The sequence below is a fragment of the Schistocerca piceifrons genome, chromosome 1, assembly GCF_021461385.2.
Source record: "Schistocerca piceifrons isolate TAMUIC-IGC-003096 chromosome 1, iqSchPice1.1, whole genome shotgun sequence".
Taxonomy (NCBI): domain Eukaryota; kingdom Metazoa; phylum Arthropoda; class Insecta; order Orthoptera; family Acrididae; genus Schistocerca; species Schistocerca piceifrons.
Window position 1 is genome coordinate 590277135 of NC_060138.1, and position 22856 is coordinate 590299990.

The 22856-nt window shown below is 38.9% G+C and overlaps 1 protein-coding gene across 1 annotated transcript in view; it reads right to left on the bottom strand.

Moving 5' to 3' along the window:
- Positions 1-22856, bottom strand: part of LOC124803008 (ATP-binding cassette sub-family C member Sur) — a 415616-nt gene that overhangs the window by 282288 nt on the left and 110472 nt on the right. The window contains exons 2-3 of the mRNA XM_047264118.1: positions 8094-8309; positions 2933-3157 (exon numbers count right to left, since the gene is read on the bottom strand). Of these exons, the coding sequence (XP_047120074.1) occupies positions 2933-3157; positions 8094-8309 (441 nt within the window). The remainder of the gene's footprint in view (positions 1-2932; positions 3158-8093; positions 8310-22856) is intronic.

A 22856-nucleotide genomic window follows, 5' to 3' on the forward strand; every position in this document is an offset into this window, starting at 1 on the left:
ACCCAAGAGGACGCCATCATCATTTATTCATACAGTAAAGCTGCATGCCCTCAAGAAAAAGCACCTAGAACGGATAATTATGGGCCTCACTCATGATTGAAATATCTTGGATCTAATGGCAACAATTAGACCCAACCTCTTTGGGGATGTCCACATAGATAATGGTAATAGTGACCATGGCTAAGTTGTGGCAACAAAGGACAACTAAAACTGAAACTTTCAGCACAGAGTAGGAGCATGTGGAAGAAATATGGCTCAAGTGTAAAAGAATAGGTGAGCATACACTGGATAGATAAGAATCCGGTAGAACAGTTCACAATGGAAGGAATAAAAATGGTTCAAATGGCTCTGAGCACTATGGGACTTAACATCTGCGGTCATCAGTCCCCTAGACTGAGAACTACTTAAACCTAACCAACCTAAGGACATCACACACATCCATTCCCGAGGCAGGATTCGAACCTGTTTCTGTAGCAGCAGCACAGTTCTGGACTGAAGCGGTTAGTACCACTCGGCCACAATGGCCGGCAATGGAAGGAATACTCTATGGTATAGAGTCACTGAAAAGAAACTTCTAAAGAAACAGAGATTACTGCATAATAGGTGCGAAACAAAGTGTAGGGCTATAGTTAGAAAGATGCTGAATGAAACACATCTGGCTGTCAAGAGAGTATGCATAATGCCTTCAATGATTACTGTAGCCAAATATTGTCAAATGATATTTCACAAAAACCAAAAAAATTATGGTTGGGCGTAAAGGCCATTAGAGGCACCAAAGTTAGTTTTCAGGCCCTACTGAATGAGATAGAAACTGAAATTGAGGGTAATAAACCAAAAGCATGAAATGCTTAACTCCATTTTCAAATGTTTCTTTATAAAGGAAGACCCAGGATAATAGCCCCAATTTAATCCTAGTACCATTGAAAAGTTGAATGAAGTAACTATTACTGTCAGTGGTGTTGAGAAACAGCCTAAAAAAGGTCCATGACCCAATGGAACCCTGTCAGATTCTATACTGAATTTGTGGCTGAGTTAGCCCCTCTTTTACATATAATTTATCATCGATCCCTTGAACAGAAGACTATGCCCAGTTCTTGGAAAAAAAAAACACAGGTCTCATCCGACTTCAAGAAGGGTAAGGTAATAGAAGTGATCCACAAAACTACTGCCCAGTATCCCTGACATCGATTTGTTGTAGAATATTATAATAGATTCTGAGCTCAAATGTAATGAGGCATTTGGAACAGAATGGCCTCCTTGATGCCAACCAGAAATGATTCTGAAAACACTGATAATGCGAAACTCAGCTTGCACTTTTCTCACATAACATATTGAAAGCTTTGGATCAAAGAAGTCAGGTAAATGCAGTATTTCTTGATTTCTGAAAAGTATTTAACTCAGTACCACACCTATCCTCATTGTCAAAAGTACAGCCATATGGGGTATCAGCCAGCTGGAATGGCTGAGCAGTTCTAGGCGTTACAGTCTGGAACCGCGAGACCGCTGCGGTCGCAGGTTCGAATCCTGCCTCAGGCATGGGTGTTTGTGATGTCCTTAGGTTGGTTAGGTTTAAGTAGTTCTAAGTTCTAGGGGACTGATGACCACAGCAGTTAAGTCCCATAGTGCTCAGAGCCATTTGAACCATTTTTTTGGGGTATCAAGTGAAATTTGTGACTGCATTGTTGGTAGGGAGAAAACAGCATGTTATCTTGGATGCAGAGTCATCATCAGATGTAGAAGTACCTACAGCTGGGCCCCAGGAACCCTTGCTGTTCATTCTGTATATTAATGACCTTGCAGACAATATTAATAGTCATCTCAGACTTTTTGCAGATTTATCTGTAATGAAGTAATATCTGAAAGAAGCTGCATAAATATTCATTCAGGTCTTGATAAGATTTTAAAGTGGTGCAAAGATTGGAAACTTACTTTAAATGTTCACAAATGTAAAATTGTGCATTTCACAAAACGAAAAGCATAGCATCCTATGACTATAATATCAATGAGTCACTGTTTGGTATTGGCCAACTCATACAAGTACCTGGGTGTAACACTTTGTAGGGGTATTAAATTAAATGCTCACATAGACTCAGTAATGGGTAAAGCAAGTGGTAGACTTCAGTTTATTGTTAGAATACTGGGGAAGTAAAATCAATCTCCAAAGGTAATTGCCTAGAAATCACTCATCCGACCATTTCTAGACTATTGCTCAAGTGTGTGGAACTCATACCACATAGGATTAATGGGGGATATTGAACGTGTGTAGAGAAGGGCAGCATGAATGGTCACAGGTTTGTTTGATCCATGGGAGTGTGTCATAGAAATACCACAGGAGCTGAATGGAAGACTCTTGAAGATAGACATAAACTATAATGAGAAAGTTTATTAACAAAGTTTCAAGGACTGGCTCTACATGATGACTATAGGAATGCATTACAATCCCTTACATATCACTCACATGGGGTTTGTGAGGATATGGTTACAATAATTACTGCACACACAGAGGCATTCAAACAATCATTCTTCCCATACTCCACACGTGAATGGAACAGGAAGAAAGCCTAATAATTGGCACAATTGGACATATCCACAGCCATGCACCGCACCGTGGTTTGCAGAGTATAGCTGTAGATGAAAATGTAGTTCTGAAGGCTAGTGTTAGCATTTTTTATTTCAGCTGTGTCTGTCAGCAGTTCTGAATTTCACATACTGAAAGAAATTACTGTTTATTTACTAAAAATATTTATTTAACTGTCTTCTCTCCCACAACTTTGCTCTTCTCTTAGTACTCCATCTTTCACTCAATATTCATCTCCAAATGCCATGTATTGAAGTTTTTGTTTCCTCCTTCTTTCTAGCTGTGTCGTTTCTTCCCATCTGCACTATCTGGTGTAATAATAAAAAGCTGCACTTCTAATAGAATATTACTTACCATGCAATATCTTTCTATATCCTGAGTCTGTGAGCCATTTTTTATTTGTTCATGGATCTGGAGATCTGTGACATAATCAATTATAACAGAGATACCTAGAGGACCAACAAAACCAACCATGTCACCAAGTAGCTTGAAGATCCCTCCACACAAAAACAGGTACCAACAACTACGGAAATAACATTTCCACAGTGAAATTGGGCGTTTCTCCTTATGAGCTGCTACCTGAAACACACAAATACGCACATTTTTTTGTAATGTTTCTTAATCGGTTTGAATATAATGAAATATAAATAGTATTGGGACTGAATCTTCATGCAATATAATAAAAAAAGGATAAAATTAATTCTTAATGACATTAAATAAGCAGTGAGCCCTAAAAATAGGAAATAATGGACACTATCTTTCTGGAAGCAACATATGGATTGCAAATTTGTTTTAAAGCCATCATTTGGCTTTAATAACAACCTGATATTAAGCAATGACTCTTTAAAAGTAAACAATGTTTAAAAGTAATGAACTGGACTAACCACATTGTATGCACTGATATTTTCTCATATAATGTTTTAAAACATGCTCTGAAACATGACATGATGAACTGTAATGCACTTTATATTGTCATCATCCTTACTGATACCCAATTCCTTAAATCTGTTTAGTTGTTAATCAGACTTTTAACATATTTTTCCAACTCAACTAGCATTTGACCTTACCTTATAACTTATTTATTGCACTAATGAGTTCTGCACTTGTTTTTCCATCTCCTTCAGTTCTCTTAAATATCTATTGCCCCTTTTCCAATATTTACTTCTACCATGACCCTGTTTTTTCCACCTTGTTATGTTATTCCTGAAATTATTTGTGTACTGTCTACTTCTTTTCTTCACTTCTCTCTGTTCTTACTTCTATTTCTCCTATTCCTCCCAACTTCTACCAGTATTATGACCATTTGTTTAGTAACCATTTCCTTTTTATTCCTTAATGTTAATGATTAAAGAAAACCACCTCAGCTGTATTATTACACATTCATGGTGTTAGGACCTGTTTTGTTCATTCAACATTTTCAGGTTGCCAAGTTGTGCTGAAGTCATGACATAGATGGTCTGGTTGTCAAATGTAATGTTAAAGACCAAATCCAATCCTAAACACTCTGCTGGTCATTTGGTGAAAGTATGCCAGACATGGCATGCTGTGTACAATAAGCTGCTTTGGCAGTTTTTTTACACATTCGTTTTAAAATGCTTAGGCAATAATGACAAGGGGTGATTTCACCTTGAGGCAAAACTTCTAAGGGCACAATTCATTGCCATAAAAAGACTCTGATTATTACTTTGACACTGGATTCAACCTCTCAGATATGGTAATTATTTGCCATCCCAGTTTGACAAGTGCACTTCTATGTCACTCAATATTGTTCACATAAACCCAACACTGATCTCCAATAATGATCATTTGCAAGAATATTTTGACATTATCAACTTGTTCAAAGGGTTCCTTTACAAATGTTCTATCATTAAATAAGAACTAAATATTGCTGCAACTCAATATATGTTCAAATTTTTGGGTAAAATCTCAGTACTGAACTAACAGAGGTACAATTATTCTGCAAGTTCACTGACAGTTAGCACAGACCAGAGTGTTCACTTTATGAATATGATCACTACTGACTGAAGGTCGAAGGTAGAGTGTCATTTACTTCTGTGTGCCACTACTCTCCAACTTCCATGATTTTTTTTTTTTATGAAACTGGATATAGCACATCACATAGTCACCCATTGAGGGTGAAGAGACTTCTCGATCATGAAATGTGGATTCTCAGTCGCCCAAATGTGCCAGTTTTGCTTACCGATGAACCCATCCACATGAAAGTGGGCTTGTGACTTCTGAAATTTTCCCAGCTTATTTCTTTTTCCAGTAATTTTTGGGTTTGCAGTCAGATTCTATCAACATTCTGCCATAATGAGATTTTCATTCTGCAGCGGAGTGTGCGCTGATATGAGACTTTCCGGGAGATTAAAACTGTGTGCCAGACCGAGACTCAAAGTCAGGAACTTTGCCTTTTGCGGGCAAGTGCTATACCATCTGAGCTACCCAAGCATGACTCAGCCCCATCCTCACAAAGTTTGGAAGGTAGGAGACGAGGTACTGGCAGAAGTAAAGTTGTGAGGACGGGGCGTGAGTCGTGTTTGGTAGAGCACTTACCTGAGAAAGGCAAAGGTCCTGAGTTCGAGTCTCGGTCTGGCACACAGTTTTAATCTGCCAGGAAGTTTCATTCTGCCATAATATTTAGGTCCAGAGATATCCAGCCATCCTCAGGTAAGCAGATGAAGTACTGAAGAGACCTGATGCAGTCATGGTATTTATAGTGAATTCCGCACATGTGTGTCATACTGGTGGTTTTCGGTGCATGCATTAGGAGGTGACATGCACGAGGCAGCCAAGTTGTGTGTACTGCCCTCAGTGGTGAAGTGAGAACAAACTAATCACTGAGTATTGACTGAGCATGTCGATTCTGTTGTGACCGCATAATTTTAATAGTAGGAATCCAGTTTTTATCACGCTCAAAGCCATTATCACGATTCATTAAATTATCAGCAACATATATTTCCATGGATTCTTTAATTACAGAGTCCCAGAAGCTGGAAACTGGTGCTAAAATTTTGGTATTATTGTATTCAAATGAATGTCCCATGGAAATGCAATGATCTGCCACTGGTGATTTTAAGGGTTACCACAGACAGGTGTTCTACACAGTGTTCCTGCACCGTTTGTTTTGTCTGACCTATATATGCAGAGCCACACTCTCAGGGAATTTTATAAACACCCATCTTCCTCAATTATAAATCATCTTTAACGGATCAGACTAAGGCCCTGCTCTTTGCTGGTGGACAGCTGTACACAAATGTCCCAAAGATCCATCATTCTTATGGCATCCTAACATGTCTAGAAAGGGTAAAATCCCATATTTCTCAATCTACATAGTAAACTTGATGTTCCCATGAGAACAGTTTAAATGACAAAGGAATTTTTCCAGTTCTTGTCTGCCGTGAGGGCATACAATGAAAGTATCATCTACATACAGCCAGAAAAGATAGACTTTAAGACAGCAGACAAGAGTTTTCTCCTCAAAGTCTTCCATAAATTGATTGGTCACCACAGGGGACAAGGGACTCTCCATGGTAACACCATCAGTTTGTTCAAAAAATTCGTTATTAAATAAAAAATAAGTTGAGGAGAGAGTATGTTGAAACAAAGCCATATATTCAGAAAAACTGTTATGCTTTTGAATGATAGTTCTTTACCTGAACAAGTTATCAAGAGGCTGAGACCACACAATGCTGTTCCACCAAGACAGTATGGGATGCCCAAGATTCACAAGGATGGCATTCCACTACAATTGATAGTGAGTAATATTGGTGCTTCTACGTATTCGAATGTAAAACATCTGGCCTCCTTACTCAAGTGCTGCCACCATAAATGTAATTCCATGGATTTTATCAATCGTTTAAAGACTGTTAAGCTGAGCAGCTCAGATTTACTAGTTAGCTTCAATGTGGTCTCACTTTTTACCAAAGTTCCTTTATTTGACTGACTACATCTTATTGGTAACTTATTCAGTGATGATTTGATGGCTTTGTTTGAACATACTATCTCCTCAACTTATTTTTTATTTAATAATGAATTTTTTGAACAAACTGATGGTGATGCCATGGGGAGTCCCTTGTCCCCTGTGGTGGCCAATCTTTTTATGAAAAACTTTGGGGAGAAAGCTCTTGAGTCTGCCGTCTTAAAGCCTACGGTTTTCTGGTGATACTTTTGCTGTATGGCCTCATGGCAGACAAGAACTGGAAAAATTCCTTTGTCATTTAAACTCTATACATGAGAACAACAAGTTTACTATGGAGATTGAGAAAGATGGGACTTTACCCTTTCTTGACGTGTTAGTACGCCATAAGAATGCTGGGTCTTTGGGACATTTGGTGTACAGAAAATCCACACATACAGATTTATCTCTTCAGGTGTCCAGCTGCCATCACCCCGCATGAACTGCTGGTGTTCTCAGTACTTTAATTCAATGGGTGCATGTAATTTTGGATGCTGATAGCCTTCACAAAGAGTTAGTGCATCTGGAGAAGGTTTTTAAAGAGAATGGCTTTACGTCGTGTCAAATATGGAAGTCCATTCACAATTATAATAACAAGAAGCAATGCTCTGAGGAGACTGATGATGACTATAAATCAACTGTGTTCCTTCCATATGCCAGGAACATGTTTTCTAAAATAGGCAAATTGCTTAAGAAGAATAATATTAATGTCATCTTCCATCCACCAGCAAAGAGCAGGGCGTTAGTTGGATCCATTGAAGATGATTTATAATTGAGGAAGGCGGGTGTTTATAAAATTCTTTGAGAGTGTGGCTCTGCATATATAGGTCAGACAACATGAACGGTCCAGGAACACTGTGTAGAACACAACAGACACACCCGTCTGCAGCAATGTTTAAAATCAGCTGTGGCAGATCATTGCATTTCCATGGGATATTCAATGGAATACAATAATACCACAATTTTAGCACCTGTTTCCAGCTTCTGGGACTCTGTAATTAAAGAATCTGTGGAAATATGTCTTGCTGATAATATAATGAATTGTGAAAACGGCTTTCAGCTTGATAAAAATTGGAATGCTATTATCAAAATTATGTGGTCACAACAGAATTAACATGCTCAGTTGATATTCAGCGAATAGTTTTTTCTTACTTCACCACTGAGGGCAGCACACACAACTTGGCTGCCTCGCACATGTCATCTTCTAATGCATGTGGTGTAAACTGCCAGTACGATTCACATGTGCGGAATTTGCTATAAATACCATGACTGCATCAGGTCTCTTCAGCACTTCGTCTAGTCACCTGAGGATGGCCAGACATCTCTGGGCCGAAATATAATGGCAGATTGTTGATGGGATCCAGCTACAAACCCGAAAATTACTGGAAGAAAGTGTGCTTCTTTGTTAAACCAATGCAACATGCACATACTAATTCCCATTGTGCCCAATGGGAAACCTTGCAGTTTGAACATCCTAACACAGATCATTCACAAGTTATGAATGAAATGTCAATAAGCTGGAAAATGATCACACATTATGTCAGTTCACATACATACCTTTTCCTGAAAGTAGACACTTTTAAACTTGCGATACTGAGCTTCAGTGCTTTCAGAATATGGCAAGTTTCCCAGATCCTCAAGTTCTAAAGGGGATTTGTAGCCTCCACGAAATAGTGGTAGAAGCCAGAAGAATGTTGCCTTGGAAAAGAAGCTTGAGCCTGCATATTTATAGCTGCAGTCACTCTCAGGTTTATAGGCTGGCCATGGACCCATCTGCAAAATTCCCATAATATTAATGTAAAGTAGAAAACTTGAGGAAACAATAGGAGACACTATTCTCTACAAACAGGTAAAATGTCTTCTATGATCATCATCAGGGGAAAACAGTCAATAAACATATAGAAAAAAATAGTAGAACTACACAGTGTCAGCGAATGTTTTTAATTGACTATAAATAAGACTGAAAATCAATAATTTACATTCACTGAGAACTCATATTCATACAGTCCCCATGGTTCAGTTTATTTACTCATACACTAGGAGTGTACATTATATGGATGTAGTTATATATAAGTGGCAGTCAAGTGAAAATGAGACAGATGGATAAAAAATAAGTAAAGTGCTAATACATTTATCACAGTTTGAGACAAGAGAGTTAACACCTCCACAGAAAAATGTTTGTGGATGCCTCCACAACCAAAGCCAACCTAATTCCAACATTGAATCCTACTTCTCCCAGTCCATAACACCATGCATGCAACTCTTCAATCAAAGTAAATTGACGGTCATGAATGTTTCTCTTCATGGTACCAAAAATATGGAAATCACATGGGGAGAGATTGGGACTCTATAAAGATGGGGAGGTCTTCCCAGTGAAGTCTCTGCAGTGTACTCAGAACAACCTTGGCATCGTTTGAGTGGGCTCACTTCTTGCCAAGGTTGTTTCGACTTTGCTATCGAAATTTTGCTGGGAAGCCTTTACACATCCTCCACACTATCCCAATCCCTCCTCATGTGATTTCCATATTTTTGGAGCTCTGAAGGAAGACATTCATGGCTGTCAGTTGCTTCAGATAAGAAGGTGCACACCTACAAACAATCATAGTTTTGTAGGCAACTGCAAACATTTTTTTCCATAGAAGTATTAATCATCTTGTCTCATACTGCGACAAATGTATTAACAGTTTACCTACTTTTTTCACCATTTGTCTCATCTTCATTTGACTGACCCTTATATTTACACCATATTTACACCGATTTCAAAAACACCTGCATCCCAGAACCACCTCTGCTCCCTCTGCAAGATACTGCTACTACATAATCCTTACTACATACTTCACATCTCTGAAACTGAATCCTCTGCTCTCCAGCACCTGGAAGAGAATTCCAGACAATACCTCCATAAGTTCTCCAACCTGTTGACATCCTAGCACTGGCTTGGGGCACCACTATCCAACCCCCATCCTATCCACAGTGTTCCTCCTCACCAACCCCACACAGCATCCAGACACTGCCTAGTAGTCCTTTTCAACTTGCAACATCCCCATAACTCCCTACTAACACTCCAAATCCAAATCCAGAGCCTAAACAATCACCAAACATGGTTTTCAACCTTTCAATTAAAATCGTCAGCCCCATAAAAGTTTCAGTTCTATCCAAAGGCCTCACCTTTAGCCCTATACCCATTATTGGACTGTCAAAGACCTACTCTCCTTCTCCTGATACCTTCAATGGAGATACTTCTTTGCCACAAATCCCTCCAACTAAAGCCAACCTAATTCCAACACTGAATCCTGCTTCTCCCAGTTCATGCAACCATCCAACAGTGATCTTCCTCCCCTCCCACCTAACCACTCCCCAGTCATCTTCCAGGAATTCATTACCACCAACTTGGTCTCACCATTCTTCACCAGGTCCCCTCCTATAAACACCAACCTTTCACCAGAGGAAAGGACAGTCATATGTAGTCTCAAAACAGATTCTAAACTAATCATCCTCCCTCCAAACAAAGGCTCCATCACTTTCATGATGAGTCGCAGTGACTATCTGGAGGAAGGCCTCCACCAATTGTGTGACTCATCCACCTGTAAACTCTGGCAGAATGATCCAATTCAGAAGTCCAACATAACCTCCAATTCATTCTTTAAACCTTAGACCATTCCTAGAACCTCTACCCTGAATCCATTTACCTGCCCCTATGACACATTGTACACCCATTTTCTACATGCTCCCCAAAGTTCATAAACCCAACAATTCTGTATGTCCCATTGTAGCTGGTTATTGTGTCTCCACTGAAAGGATTTCAGCACTCATTGAACAACTACTCCAGCCAACTGCCCATATCTAGCCTCCCACATCAAAGATACCAACCACATCCTTCACCAACTCTCCACCATCTCCATTCCTTTGCCTCCTGATTCCCTACTGGTCACTGTCGATGCCACTTCCCTATACACCAACATCTACATCTACATGGATACTCTGCAAATCACATTTAAATGCCTGGCACAGGGTTGATCGAACCACCTTCATAAATCTCTATTATACCAATCTTGTATAGTGTGCGGAAAGAATAAACACCTATATCTTTCTATATGAGCTCTGATTTCCCTTATTTTAACATGATCATTCCTCCCTATGTAGGCTGGTGTCAACAACATATTTTTGCATTTGGAGGAGAAAGTTGGTGACTGGAATTTCGTGAGAAGATTCCATTGCAATGAAAAATGCCTTTCTTTTAATGATGTCCAGCCCAAATCCTGTATTATTTCAGTGACACTCTGTCCCATATTTCACGATAATACAAAACGTGCTGCCCTTCTATGAGCTTTTTTGATGTACTTAATCAGTCCTATCTGGTAAGGATCCCACACTATGCAGCAGTATTCCAAAAGAGGATGGACAAGCGTAGTGTAGGCAGCTCCTTAGTAGGTCTGTTACATTTTCTAAGTGTCCTGCCAATAAAACGCAGTCTTTGGTTAGCCTTCCTCGCAACATTTTCCATGTGTTCCTTCCAATTTAAGTTGTTTGTGATTGTAATACCTAGGTATTTACTTGAATTTATGGCTTTTAGATTAGACTGATTTATCATGTAACTGAAGTTTAACGGGTTCCTTTTAGCACTCATGTGGATGACCTCACACTTTTCGTTATTTAGAGTCAACTGCCACTTTTTTCACCATTCAGATATTTTTTCTAAATCATTTTGCAGTTTGTTTTGATCTTCTGATGACTCTATTAGTCAATAAATGACAGTGTCATCTGCAAACATCCAAAGATGGCTGCTCAGATTGTCTCCCAAATCATTTATATAGATAAGGAACAGCAAAGGGCCTATAACACTACCTTGGGGAATGCCAGAAATCACTTCTGTTTTACTCATGCCCAAGGCCTTGCCACAATTCAACACTGCCTTTCTCAGTGTTCTTCAGAATCCAAACACACCACATCATTTCTCATGCACCTAACCAACTTAATCCTACCACACAATTGCTTCTCCCTTGAAGGAAAGGTATACAAACAAATCGATGGCACAGCAATGGTCACCCAGATGGGACCCTCCTTTGCCAACCTGCTTATGGACTATCTAGAGGAAAACTTCCTAGCCTCCCAAAACATCAAACTGCCGGTCTGGTTCAGGTTCTTTGATGATATCTTCATGATTTGACAGGCACAAAAAAGATTTCCCATGCCATTTCCCCACACCCCCCTACCCTCCCTCCAGCTACAAAAGAATCCCCCCCTTTGTCAACCAGTACCATCTCAGACTGGGACAGCTGAACCACATCTTTCTTCAGGGCTTTGATTATCTGTCATCATGCCTTGAAATGGGGGACTCCTAAAGTGGTGTTCATTGCCCACTCAACCTTCCCAACATCCTAGTCTATCCCTTTGCCACTCCCAATCCCAAACCCTTGTCAAAGGGGTTATATCCCTGTGGAAGACCCAGGTGCAAGACCTGCCCAATTCACTTACCCACCATTTTCATATTCCAGTCCTGTCACAGATTTATGTTACCCCATCAAAGGTTGGGCCACCTGTGAAAGCAGTCATGCCATATGCATGCTCTGCTGAAAGCACTGCAAAGCATTTTATTTTGGTATGACTACCAACCAGCTGTCCACCAGGATAAATGGCCACCACCAAACTGTGGCCAAGATTAAAGTAGAGCACCCTGTGGTACAACATGCCACTGAACATAACGTGCTAGAATTCAATGATTGCTTCACAACCTGGGCCATCTAGATCTTCCTCTCAACCACCAGCTTTTCTGAATTGCACAGATGGGAGTTACCATTACAATGCATTCTCCACTCCCGATATTATCCTGGTCTCAACTCATGGTAACCTGCTGTCCCATACCCTCCACTTAACAGTTTCTATCACCTCTTTCCTATCATCTCCTCCCTTTACGCATCCCCTCATGCTCACTGTGTGCTGTCCTCTGCCAATGCACTCATGCATCCTTTCACCTCCCCTGCTCCTCTCTTTTTCTGCTTCCCATTTTTTCCCCTCACACCCCACCTCCTGACATTACAGCCGGCAGTCTTGTCAGGCTGCCATATAGTCCCTGGACACCATGCCAGACAACACTTGTACCCTGCTAGCTTTCCACCTTCCCTGCCCCACTACAGATTGCTATTCGTGTGACAATCACATTCCAGTCAGTAACAGTCTTTTCATTGTGCCCATCTGCAAATCAGTGGATCATCTTTATGGTGAGTATCAACCTATCCTTTTCTTAATATTGTTGATATGCCACCTTGGTGGTTCCATTGTTCAATATGGAAATACAGTTTTTGAAGTACCATATTTGTAAGAGGCATTGATAGGAAGCATTAGTAGCAGTAACTCTAAATGCAGGTCTGTGGACAGAGTAAGAACCACATACAGAAAGCAAAACAGCTGCATTTTACTAGCTGATAAATGACATGCCAGGACAGCACTAATGAGCTTATTTTTTTGCTATTAACTGAATTTTGGAGAGATCATATTTTGTCTCTGGGAAGCTGGACAACCCATCCAAAGAACTGCTTGTTGCATTAGACATGACATGTCAGTTTACATCAATGTTGATGTCTGTGGCCCAAAGAAGATGCACAGTTTCACATTCTCAGTACTATAGTTCTGGGTGGTAGCCTGGACTGACACATAGGACAAAAAGACACTTCTGGCCACATGAGGGCTGTAGCACAAAATAAAGCAATGTTGCATCTACAGTGGCTCTGTCACCATAAGGAATCAATTGCTACAATCTGGATTACAAGAAAGGTTGCCCTCACTATGCTTACTCTCACAACTCATTTTCACACAGCACACCTATGATGGAATAGCAAGATGCCAATGGAAGGATAAATAGAGCATTGTTGTGTTTAGTGATGAGAGATGATCACCAGCAAGTGTGGAATTTACCAAGAGAGTGGCATCTATCATAGTGTACCAGGGAGCAAAACGCAAGATCATTTCTAAGTATCATGGTGTGGGTACTGTATACCTCTGCTGTTTGTTGAGGGAACATTAAACAGTAAAATAAAACACTGTCTTCCAAGATGTACCATTAAAGCTGCATAGTACACTTTCTATTAGCTGCTAAAGTTATATTGTAATCAAATGAATGTCTTTTACTCTGTTCTACATTAAAATAGTGACAATTGCCCACTAATATAGCATTAATCAAAAGAGTTTGTTACCTTGTTTAACATTAAAATGGCTTCAAAAACACATTTATGACTAATTACAGAAAATCTGCTGCAATGAAAAAATAATTGCTATTTATTTACTTGTATATGCTTGACATTTCCAGTATATACTTTTTTTTCATTTTTAAAGAACAAATAGTTTATGAACATCTGTCAAATGAAGGAGAACATGTAGCACATTTGCAGTGGAAGACACTCTAAGTACAAGAGAAAAATAAACTTTGAAAGCAGCATTGTACACTTCATTTACATCCATGTCTCTAACCCACAAGCCATCACATGTGACATGGCAGAGAGAACACAGTGCACTATTACAATTTTCCTCCATTTCCTGTTTCAACTGGCAGTACTACAGAGGAAAACCAACTGTTGGTACACGTCCATATAGGCCTATGTTTCTCAAATTTTAGCATCATGGCCACTACACAAGAGGATGCAATATATACCTTGAGTCAGCCTGGAACACCTGCTCATGGAATTATAAAAACAAGTCTTTCCATTATGATCAATGCCTTTACTGTAGTTGTCCTATATAGTAACTTGTTGAGTTTTTGTGGGAAACTCTTGTGTAGAATAAAAAAGTCTATGATAAATTACACAGATTTTTGGAAACATTTGTTATGTCTTCCATTAGTTCAGCTTGAGAAAGGTACCAGACTAGCAAACAATAATTGATTGGGAGAGAATCTTAACAACTCTTACAATGACATATACTAAATCTCCTTAGGCGTATTCCAGTGACTGTATCTGTCTTCCTAAGAATAAAATGTACATGTTCATTCCATCTTGAATCACTCATGTGGATACCCTGACAATTTGAAAATTATGACTGATCCTAGTGATTGATTGTTGATGAAGTTATCAAAAAATACTAGGACATTTTTCCTATTTCTGTATATTACATGCACTTATACTGAGTGTGAGTTGCTAACCTTTACACAAAGCAATAGTGATTTGCACATCCTCCTGCATTTTGAGAAGAATTTCTAAAGATATCTCTTGTTTCCTACTACTAAGTAAAGTAAAGTAATCATCAACCCTAAGATCATTTTGAACATCACAGTGCTTTACTTGGCAGCATGGTCCTAGTTTTAGGGGGACTTACAGTTTAACGTGAAGTCTGGACCACGGTACAAGTTTTTCATATTAGTGAACATTGCCAAAGATGAAAGAAGTGACAAATGAAGTTAAAAATCCATGGAGTGACCACAGATTGAACCTGAGATCTTTGGATTTGTAGTCTAGCATTATACCACTGAAGCACTGAGCCACCTTTATATCACTACATCATTCATAAAAATAACCTACCAACAGTCTTATACCACATCACTAAATGTGGCAACTCAAAACCCTGTGCTAGACATGGATACAAGGCAGATCAAAATCTTGTACACAGTTTTAACCTACCCCGTACAGTCACTGCAGCAAATACTCTGCTAAGAGCAAAAATTAATTCTTAGTCCTATCACCCTTTCCTGAGATACACTTAGTTATACTTCAGCTCCTTATAATGTTTTCCCATTGAGGATGACATTCTGAATTCTTTATGCTGTGAAGTCTTCACTCAGTCTCATGTTTGGTCTGATATTCCACTAGCCTGTCTTTAAATTAGGTGGTAAGAATCCAAAAACAACTGAAAGCTTTCTTCTAATCCCGAAACATGCCATCAACTTAGACTCTGCTGCCTGCAGAACAAATTTAGTCAAACAAAATGTGAGTCAGGTTTCATATGATCAGTACACACATGTTTGTTATTGATTCCTACAGAGAAGATATTCAGCTTCCCAAAATGTCACAACAATCTGACATCAGTGATGAATTCTGTGAATGTGTCCTCTGACACTTCTTAAAAAATCTTCCAACAAATATCCAAATCTTCCATCTGTCTTCCCTAAATCTGATTTTCCATAATCATTCCATTTCATTCTGTTATTAGTACCACCCCTATCTCCTTATGCAATATGACATGCTGAAGATGTTCATCATTATTTTTTACTCACATTCTATAAAGTTATCTCTCTTTGTTAAAGGGACTATCTTATTACTCACATTACACAAAGTGGAAATTTTGTCCAAGTCTTTCTGTCTTTTCTAATGATTGTTCAATGATCATTCTTTCCTGTAGACAACAGCATCATCAATTAACTATTGTATAGTGCCATTGATTCTATTTGATAAATCATTTTTGTGTCGAACATTAGAGACCTTGTTACACAACCTTGAGGTGTACTCAAAGTCACTTTTGATTCTATACAACCACCCAGTGTAACACCTTGGTTTCTATTAGTCAAATATTCATTGAGCCAATCAGGTGTTTGTGAAGATATTTCAAATGATTGCATCTTGGTTAGTAACTAACAATGTGACACAGTGTCACACACCTTTTGGAAATCTGGGAAGATGGAATGTACTTCTGTGGTTTTCCCTGGATCCATGCAGATACTCAGGGAGAAACTTTCTCCCTTACTCCCCCTCCCTCCCCCCCAGGAATGTCATAAGCTTATAATAAGCTCTAGGATGGTGAAAAGACAAACATCAGTAATACTGGTCTAAATCAAACAATGGAAAATCCAGGATGGAATGTAACAATATTATGAGAATGAAAGTTGCTACTCACCATGTAGCAGAGATGCTGAGTTTCGATAGACACAACAAAAAGATTCTCCCTTTTTAGAAACAGGAGTGAAGCACACTCTTGTCTGGTCTTGTGAGACTAGTCACTGCACAAAAGATTCTTGATAAGTATCAGCTAGGAAAGAAACAAACTGTGTAGCATGTTCACTATGATATGTAATAGGATTTCCATCAGGGCTAGGTGACTTTTTAGCTTTAAGCCATCTTGATTGTTTTTCAATACTGAGGGAGCTAATATCAATCTCTCTCATTTGTGACTCTATGTGGAAAATTAATATCCTCATATGCAAATATATGGTACTCAAATGAAAATGAGACAGATGGAAAAAAGTAAGTAAACTGTTTATTACTTCAAAAATAATTATGGTAATTGTTAATACATTTATCACACTGTGAGACAACATGGTCAAACCCTTCTGAAAAAAATGTTTGTGGCTGCCTACAGAACCATATTCTACCCAGACACAGACATCTTCATCCAAAGCAAATCAACAGCCACGAATATCTTTCTTCTGAGCTCCAAAAATGGGGAAATCGTATGGAGAGAGATTGTGACTGCACGGAGGATGTGTATGGTCTTCCCAATGAAACTTCTGCTATGTGCTTGAAACAATCTTGGCAACATGTAAGCTTGCCAAGGTTGATTCAACTCTGCTGCCAAAGTTTTGCTGGAAAGCCCTTACACATCTCCCATACAGACTTGATATCTCCCCATCTGATCTACATATTTCTGGAGCCCTGAAGAAAGACATTCTTGGCCACCGATTTACTTCAACAAAGAGGTGCATGCCTAGGTACAATCATGGTTCTATAGACGACACGAACATTTTTCCATAAAGGCACTGATCATCTTGTCTCTCAGTCGGATAAATGTATTAAGAGTTGGTGATATTTTGAATGAAATAATTAACTTATTATTTTTTTCTTGTGTCTCATTTTTGTTTGAATGCCCCTTATAAATTTTAAGTATGGTATTCCATACTTCTGATTTCTGTCTACTGTCTTCATTTTCAACAGCAGACTAAGCAACAAGAGCTTGAATAGAAGGTTTGGACAAGTTCATTGACTTTATGTGTAATGAGAACTTTCTTGGACTTTGTCAGGATCTATCTCTAAAAATTACTTTAGGCTTCTTGCGTGACACTTCTTACAGATGCATGAGTTGCTAGCAAGTTTACTCTGTCAGTTCTCCTGTAGTCTCTTTTGTAGTGAGAGTACAGGATTTTTGCAACATTCTCCACATGGTATCATTAAACAAAAGTGGGTCTTTACCATCTTTTATTACTTTGGTTGACACACATTTATCTAGATCACAATTTTTTTTCAGCTTTAACCACAACTGTTCTGTGTTTGCTAGATTTGAACTAAATGTTCTCAGTGCATTAATTAAATTAATAGTGGGTGTCTATCAAATCAACTAAACACAAATAATCCCTGGGCCTTGTTCATGTCTTGCTTGTATTTGGTGTTTGTCATTCTTGCAATAGCATTGTGGTCACTAATCTCTGCATTGGTGACATTCTGAAAAAGATCATGTCTGTTTGTAACCTGCAAGTCTAAACTATTTGTTTTGCATGTGGGTTATCTGATCAGTGGTTCAAGGCAGTTGTCAGTGGATGTATTTAGCGTCACTTTTCAAGACCGTTTGTCCTTACTGCCAATAATGTATGCATAGTTTTACCCGTCAATACAGAACAGGTTAAAGTCACCATCATATCTTCAGTGTATACCCATGTTACCAAGATCAGGCTATCTTTCAGTAACTCTACAGATGATGTGTGTGAATCTGGTGGTCAGTAGAAACATCCCATTATTAAGTTCACTGATCCCACTTACTTGTGTCCATATTAGTTCACATTTGGATTCATTTTGGGCCTCACTAGAAATAATGTTTTGCTTGTCATTATGAACTCCTCTTGGAGAGCCTAATCTACCTTTCCAACATACAAGGTGTGATGGAAAAGTTTTAGTAATGGATCCACTACTGCTTACTGGTTTGGCGAGCAGGTACACAGAGGATGGGGAGTGAGTCATTGCCTTGTCCTTGAATGCCCTCTGACAGGAAACTGTGTTTCCTTTATTCAGTTCACTGTGGCAGCTGGTTGAGTGCAGACCAGTTAGGGTTGGTTGCCAGATTCAATCTTCATGAAAATGGACATAAAAACGGAGCAACAAGTTTGTGGGAAATTTTGTTTTAAAACAGGGAAATCGGCTTCTAAGGCTTATGAACTATTAAAAACAGCTTTTGGAGATAATTGTGTGAGCCAGTCAAATGTTCTTGTCTGGTTCAACAGATTTAAAAATGGCCACGAATCATTTGAAGATGAACCACGGTCCGCCCATCCTTCCACCTCAAAAACGAATGAAAATGTTATGAAAGTTCATGACTTAGTGCGCTCTGATTGTAGATTTACAATTATGGAGATGGCTGATGAACTTAATTTAAGTTTCTATGCAGTTTAGTCAATTTTAACTGTAGATCTGAACATGTGTCGAGTGTCCGCAAAATTCATTCCAAAACTGTTGTCAAGTGACCAGAAACAATACTGACTTGAAGTGTACCACGAACTAATTAATCGGACTTAAATGGCCTAGATTTGTTAAACAGGGTAATTACAGTGATGAATTGTGGGTATATGGATATGATCCTGAAGCCAAAGTGCAGTCTTCGCAGTGGAAAACTCCAGGTTCACCACAACCAAAGAAAGAATGGCAAAGTCGGTCAAAGGTAAAGACAATGTTGGTGATTTTTTTCGATTCTACCAGTATTGTGCTTCATGAATTAACCCCTGGAGGACAGACAATAAAACAGTAATACTAAAAATGTGTCCTTGAGCATTTGCATGATAAGGTGCAGAAGAAATGGCCTGCATTGTGGAAAGACAGGTGTCGGGTGCTACACCATGACAATGCTCCGACTCATCGTGCCTTCTCCAGCGTTTAATTTTTGACCAAATTCAAAATTCCTGTGCTTCCACAACTGCCATATTCCCCTGATTTGGCTGCACTGGACTTCTGCCTGTTTCCTAAAGTGAAATTTTCACTGAAAGGGAAGTGATTTGACTCAATTGAAGACATCCAGGCAAATATGGAGAGCATCCTTAACACACTTCAGGAACAAAATTTCCAGGGATGTTTCCAAAAGTGGAAACACCATTGGAGTCAGTGTGTTCAGTTAGAAGGAGACTATTTTGAAGGAGATGCATCACAGTAGCATGTAAGTACCACCATTGTATAATTACAAGCCCATTCTTAAAACTTTCCAATCACACCTTGTATGTTCCACATGTTGGTAAAAATTCCCTACTCTCTACTTCGAGTTTCTGTCAACTCTCAGATTCTAATGAAATGTGGGAGCCACTACTTTCTGTGACAGTTATGAGGTTCAGGACTTTGATACAAACACTCCAGCAACTAACAAATGATATTTTGAGATACTCCTCCTCCAGTTTTGTTAAACAATCTGTTGTAAGAATTGGTTTATCTGGTGCCTGTTTTTCTACTGGAGGTTTTAAAATTTTGCCTAGTCCAAAGAAATCCATGTGCATTCCACATGTCCTTTGCCTCTCGAGTGGCCGTTTCTAGTATGAAGCACACACCTGACCTATCCAGTCCAACTTTGCAAATCTCCTGTGTGTAGCATAGGTCAATGAATCTACAGATAATCTTTGTCACAGAATGAAAGAAGCCTATGGTTTAGACATTCCACACAGCTCCAAACCAGAGGGTCCCAGAGGGTCTCAATCAGTCCTCCGAATGATGCTCCAAACTGACAGCTGTGCAGAGACATCATGAGTGAAGATAGCTGTCTTAATAATTTCCACCGGTCTGTGAAAGGACTGAGGATCATCTCAGAATCCAGGTGACAGACATTGTCAGTGCCTACATGTGTGATGCTCTGTAGCTGACTATAAAATGTGTTCTCAATTGCTAATGGGATGGATTATTTGATATGACAGACAGTCTCTCCCAGGATATATAACAAGTACACATTTGGTTTGTTTCCCTTCCATGGCACTATTTCTCTAAGAATGATCATCATGCACCTAACATTGTAGTCTGTTGATTCCACTCTGTGGGTGCCCTGAATGCAACAGACAAGAGATAACTGCATGAGCAGGAGGGGCTCTGTTTCATTATCCACCATTAACTGCACACAATTTTCCATGCAAGACAGTTCTAGGACTGTGTATGTCCCACCAGCAAACGACTACATCGACAACAGGAGTGGCTTGCAAGCTCTGTGAGATCTTCAGTATAGAAGACAACCCTGCCACTCTTTCACCAGTGAAATTCGCATTCTGTTCACAAACAGCACCCAACTCCTTCATCATGATCTTGCTACAGCAAAAATTAGTAGCCAAAATTAGCTCTTTCCATGACTACATTACATTTATCAGTTTCCATGGATCCCTTGGAGAGAGGAGCCTCTGGGATGTTGAAAGAATCAAAAGTTTTTTTTTTATTTAAAAAAAAAAAAAAAAAAAAAAAAGACTCAGGTACATGGATATTGTACAATTCTAATGCAGGCAGTTATGAGCTATAACCCTTGTGAGGATCTTCATTGATGGAGTAGAATGAGTTGGCCAACAGGAAGTTCTTTAATTCACTCTGAACCCGATCTTTATCACTTACAAGACCTTTGATATGCTCTGGTAAGTTATTGAATATATGAGTACCCATGTATTTGACTCCTTTTTGTACTAATGTTAAGCTTTTATAGTCCTTACACAGATTGTTTTGGTTCTGGTATTATAATCATGTTTTGCACTATTTTGTGTAAAAAGAGACATGTTGGAAATGACAAAGGACATCAATGAGTACATATACTGAGAAGTAGCACTTAGAATAAAAAGTTTCTTAAAGAGGTCTCTGCATGATGATCTAGGACTGACACCAGATATAATTCTAATGACTCTTTTCTAAATCTCTCTTTGTGAGAGGAGTTTCCCCCCAAAGATGACTCCATAACTCATTACTGAGTGGAAGTAGGCCAGATAAACTAACTTCTTCATTTTTAAATTACATATTTCTGCTATCATGCGTACTGCAAATGTAGCTGAACTAAGGCGTTTCATTAAGTCTCGAGTGTGACTTTTCCAATTTAGGTTGTGGTCAATTTGTAACCCTAAAAATTTGACTCTGTCTATAGCATTAATTTCATTGTTTGAATACATTATACTTATAGGGTCAGGTATTTTTTGTGAGGTACTAAACTGTATGTACTGGGTCTTTTCAAAATTCAGTGACAATCCATTTGCTGTGAATCACCCATTGTTACTTACAAATATTTCATTAGCTGATCGCTCAGTGAGATAACGGGTACTGTTTTTTATACCATTACTTGTATCATCTGCAAATAAGACAAAATTTGCATTTTATGACACTGCATATCAAATGTCATTAATATATAATAGGAACAACAAGGGACCCAAAATAGAGCCCTGGGGCACCCCTTGTCTGATGGTTTCATATTTTGAATGACTATTGTTATGTGGTAAGCCTGATACAGACACACACTGTTTTACATTAAAAAGATAGGATGAGAACCATGAGCCTGCTACTCCTGTTATCCCATAATATTTTAACTTTTGTATAAGGATATCATGCTTAACACAATCAAAAGCTTTAGCCAGATCACAGAATATTCCAAGTGGTAATAACTTTTGATTTATTGATTCTAATATATCATCTGAAAAAGGGAATATAGCTTGATCAGTTGACAATCCTTTCCAAAATCCAAACTGATTGTGAATGAGAATATTTTTCTGTACTAAGTGTTGATTAAGTCTATTGTACATAACCCTTTCAAACACTTTTGAAAATGTTGCCTTAATGACATAGAATGGAAGTTTTTCACTGATGATTTGTCTCCTTTTTTGTTTAAGTGTTTGGCAATAGCATATTAGCCTATTTGGAAAAGTACCACTGTGGAGGGATTCATTACATAAGTAACTCAGTGTGTCACAAAGTTCTGAGTTGGGTTGTTTGGAGGAAGAGACCAAACATCGAGGTCATCGGTCTCATCGGATTAGGGAAGAATGGGGAAGGAAGTCGGCCGTGCCCTTTCAGAGGAACCATCCCGGCATTTGCCTGGAGCAATTTAGGGAAATCACGGAAAACCTAAATCAGGATGGCTGGATGCAGGATTGAACCATCGTCCTCCCGAATGCGAGTCCAGTGTGCTAACCACTGTGCTACCTCGCTCGGTCACAAAGTTCTGAGGAGCAACATTTAATTATGGTAGCTAGTGCTGATTTCATCATAACTGTGGAACATTTGTTTTTAAGAGAGCTAATAACATTAGAAATCTCATTTGGTGAGGTAGACTATAGTTGAATTTTGTCAAACTTCTCTGGAAATGTATTTTTTAAATATTTGAAGCTGTCTTCTCAGGAACTATGCAAACCTAAGTTGTCTGATACTGAAAGGAAAAAGTTGTTGAAAGTGTCTGCAATTTTGGAGGTATTTCTAATCAACTCATTAT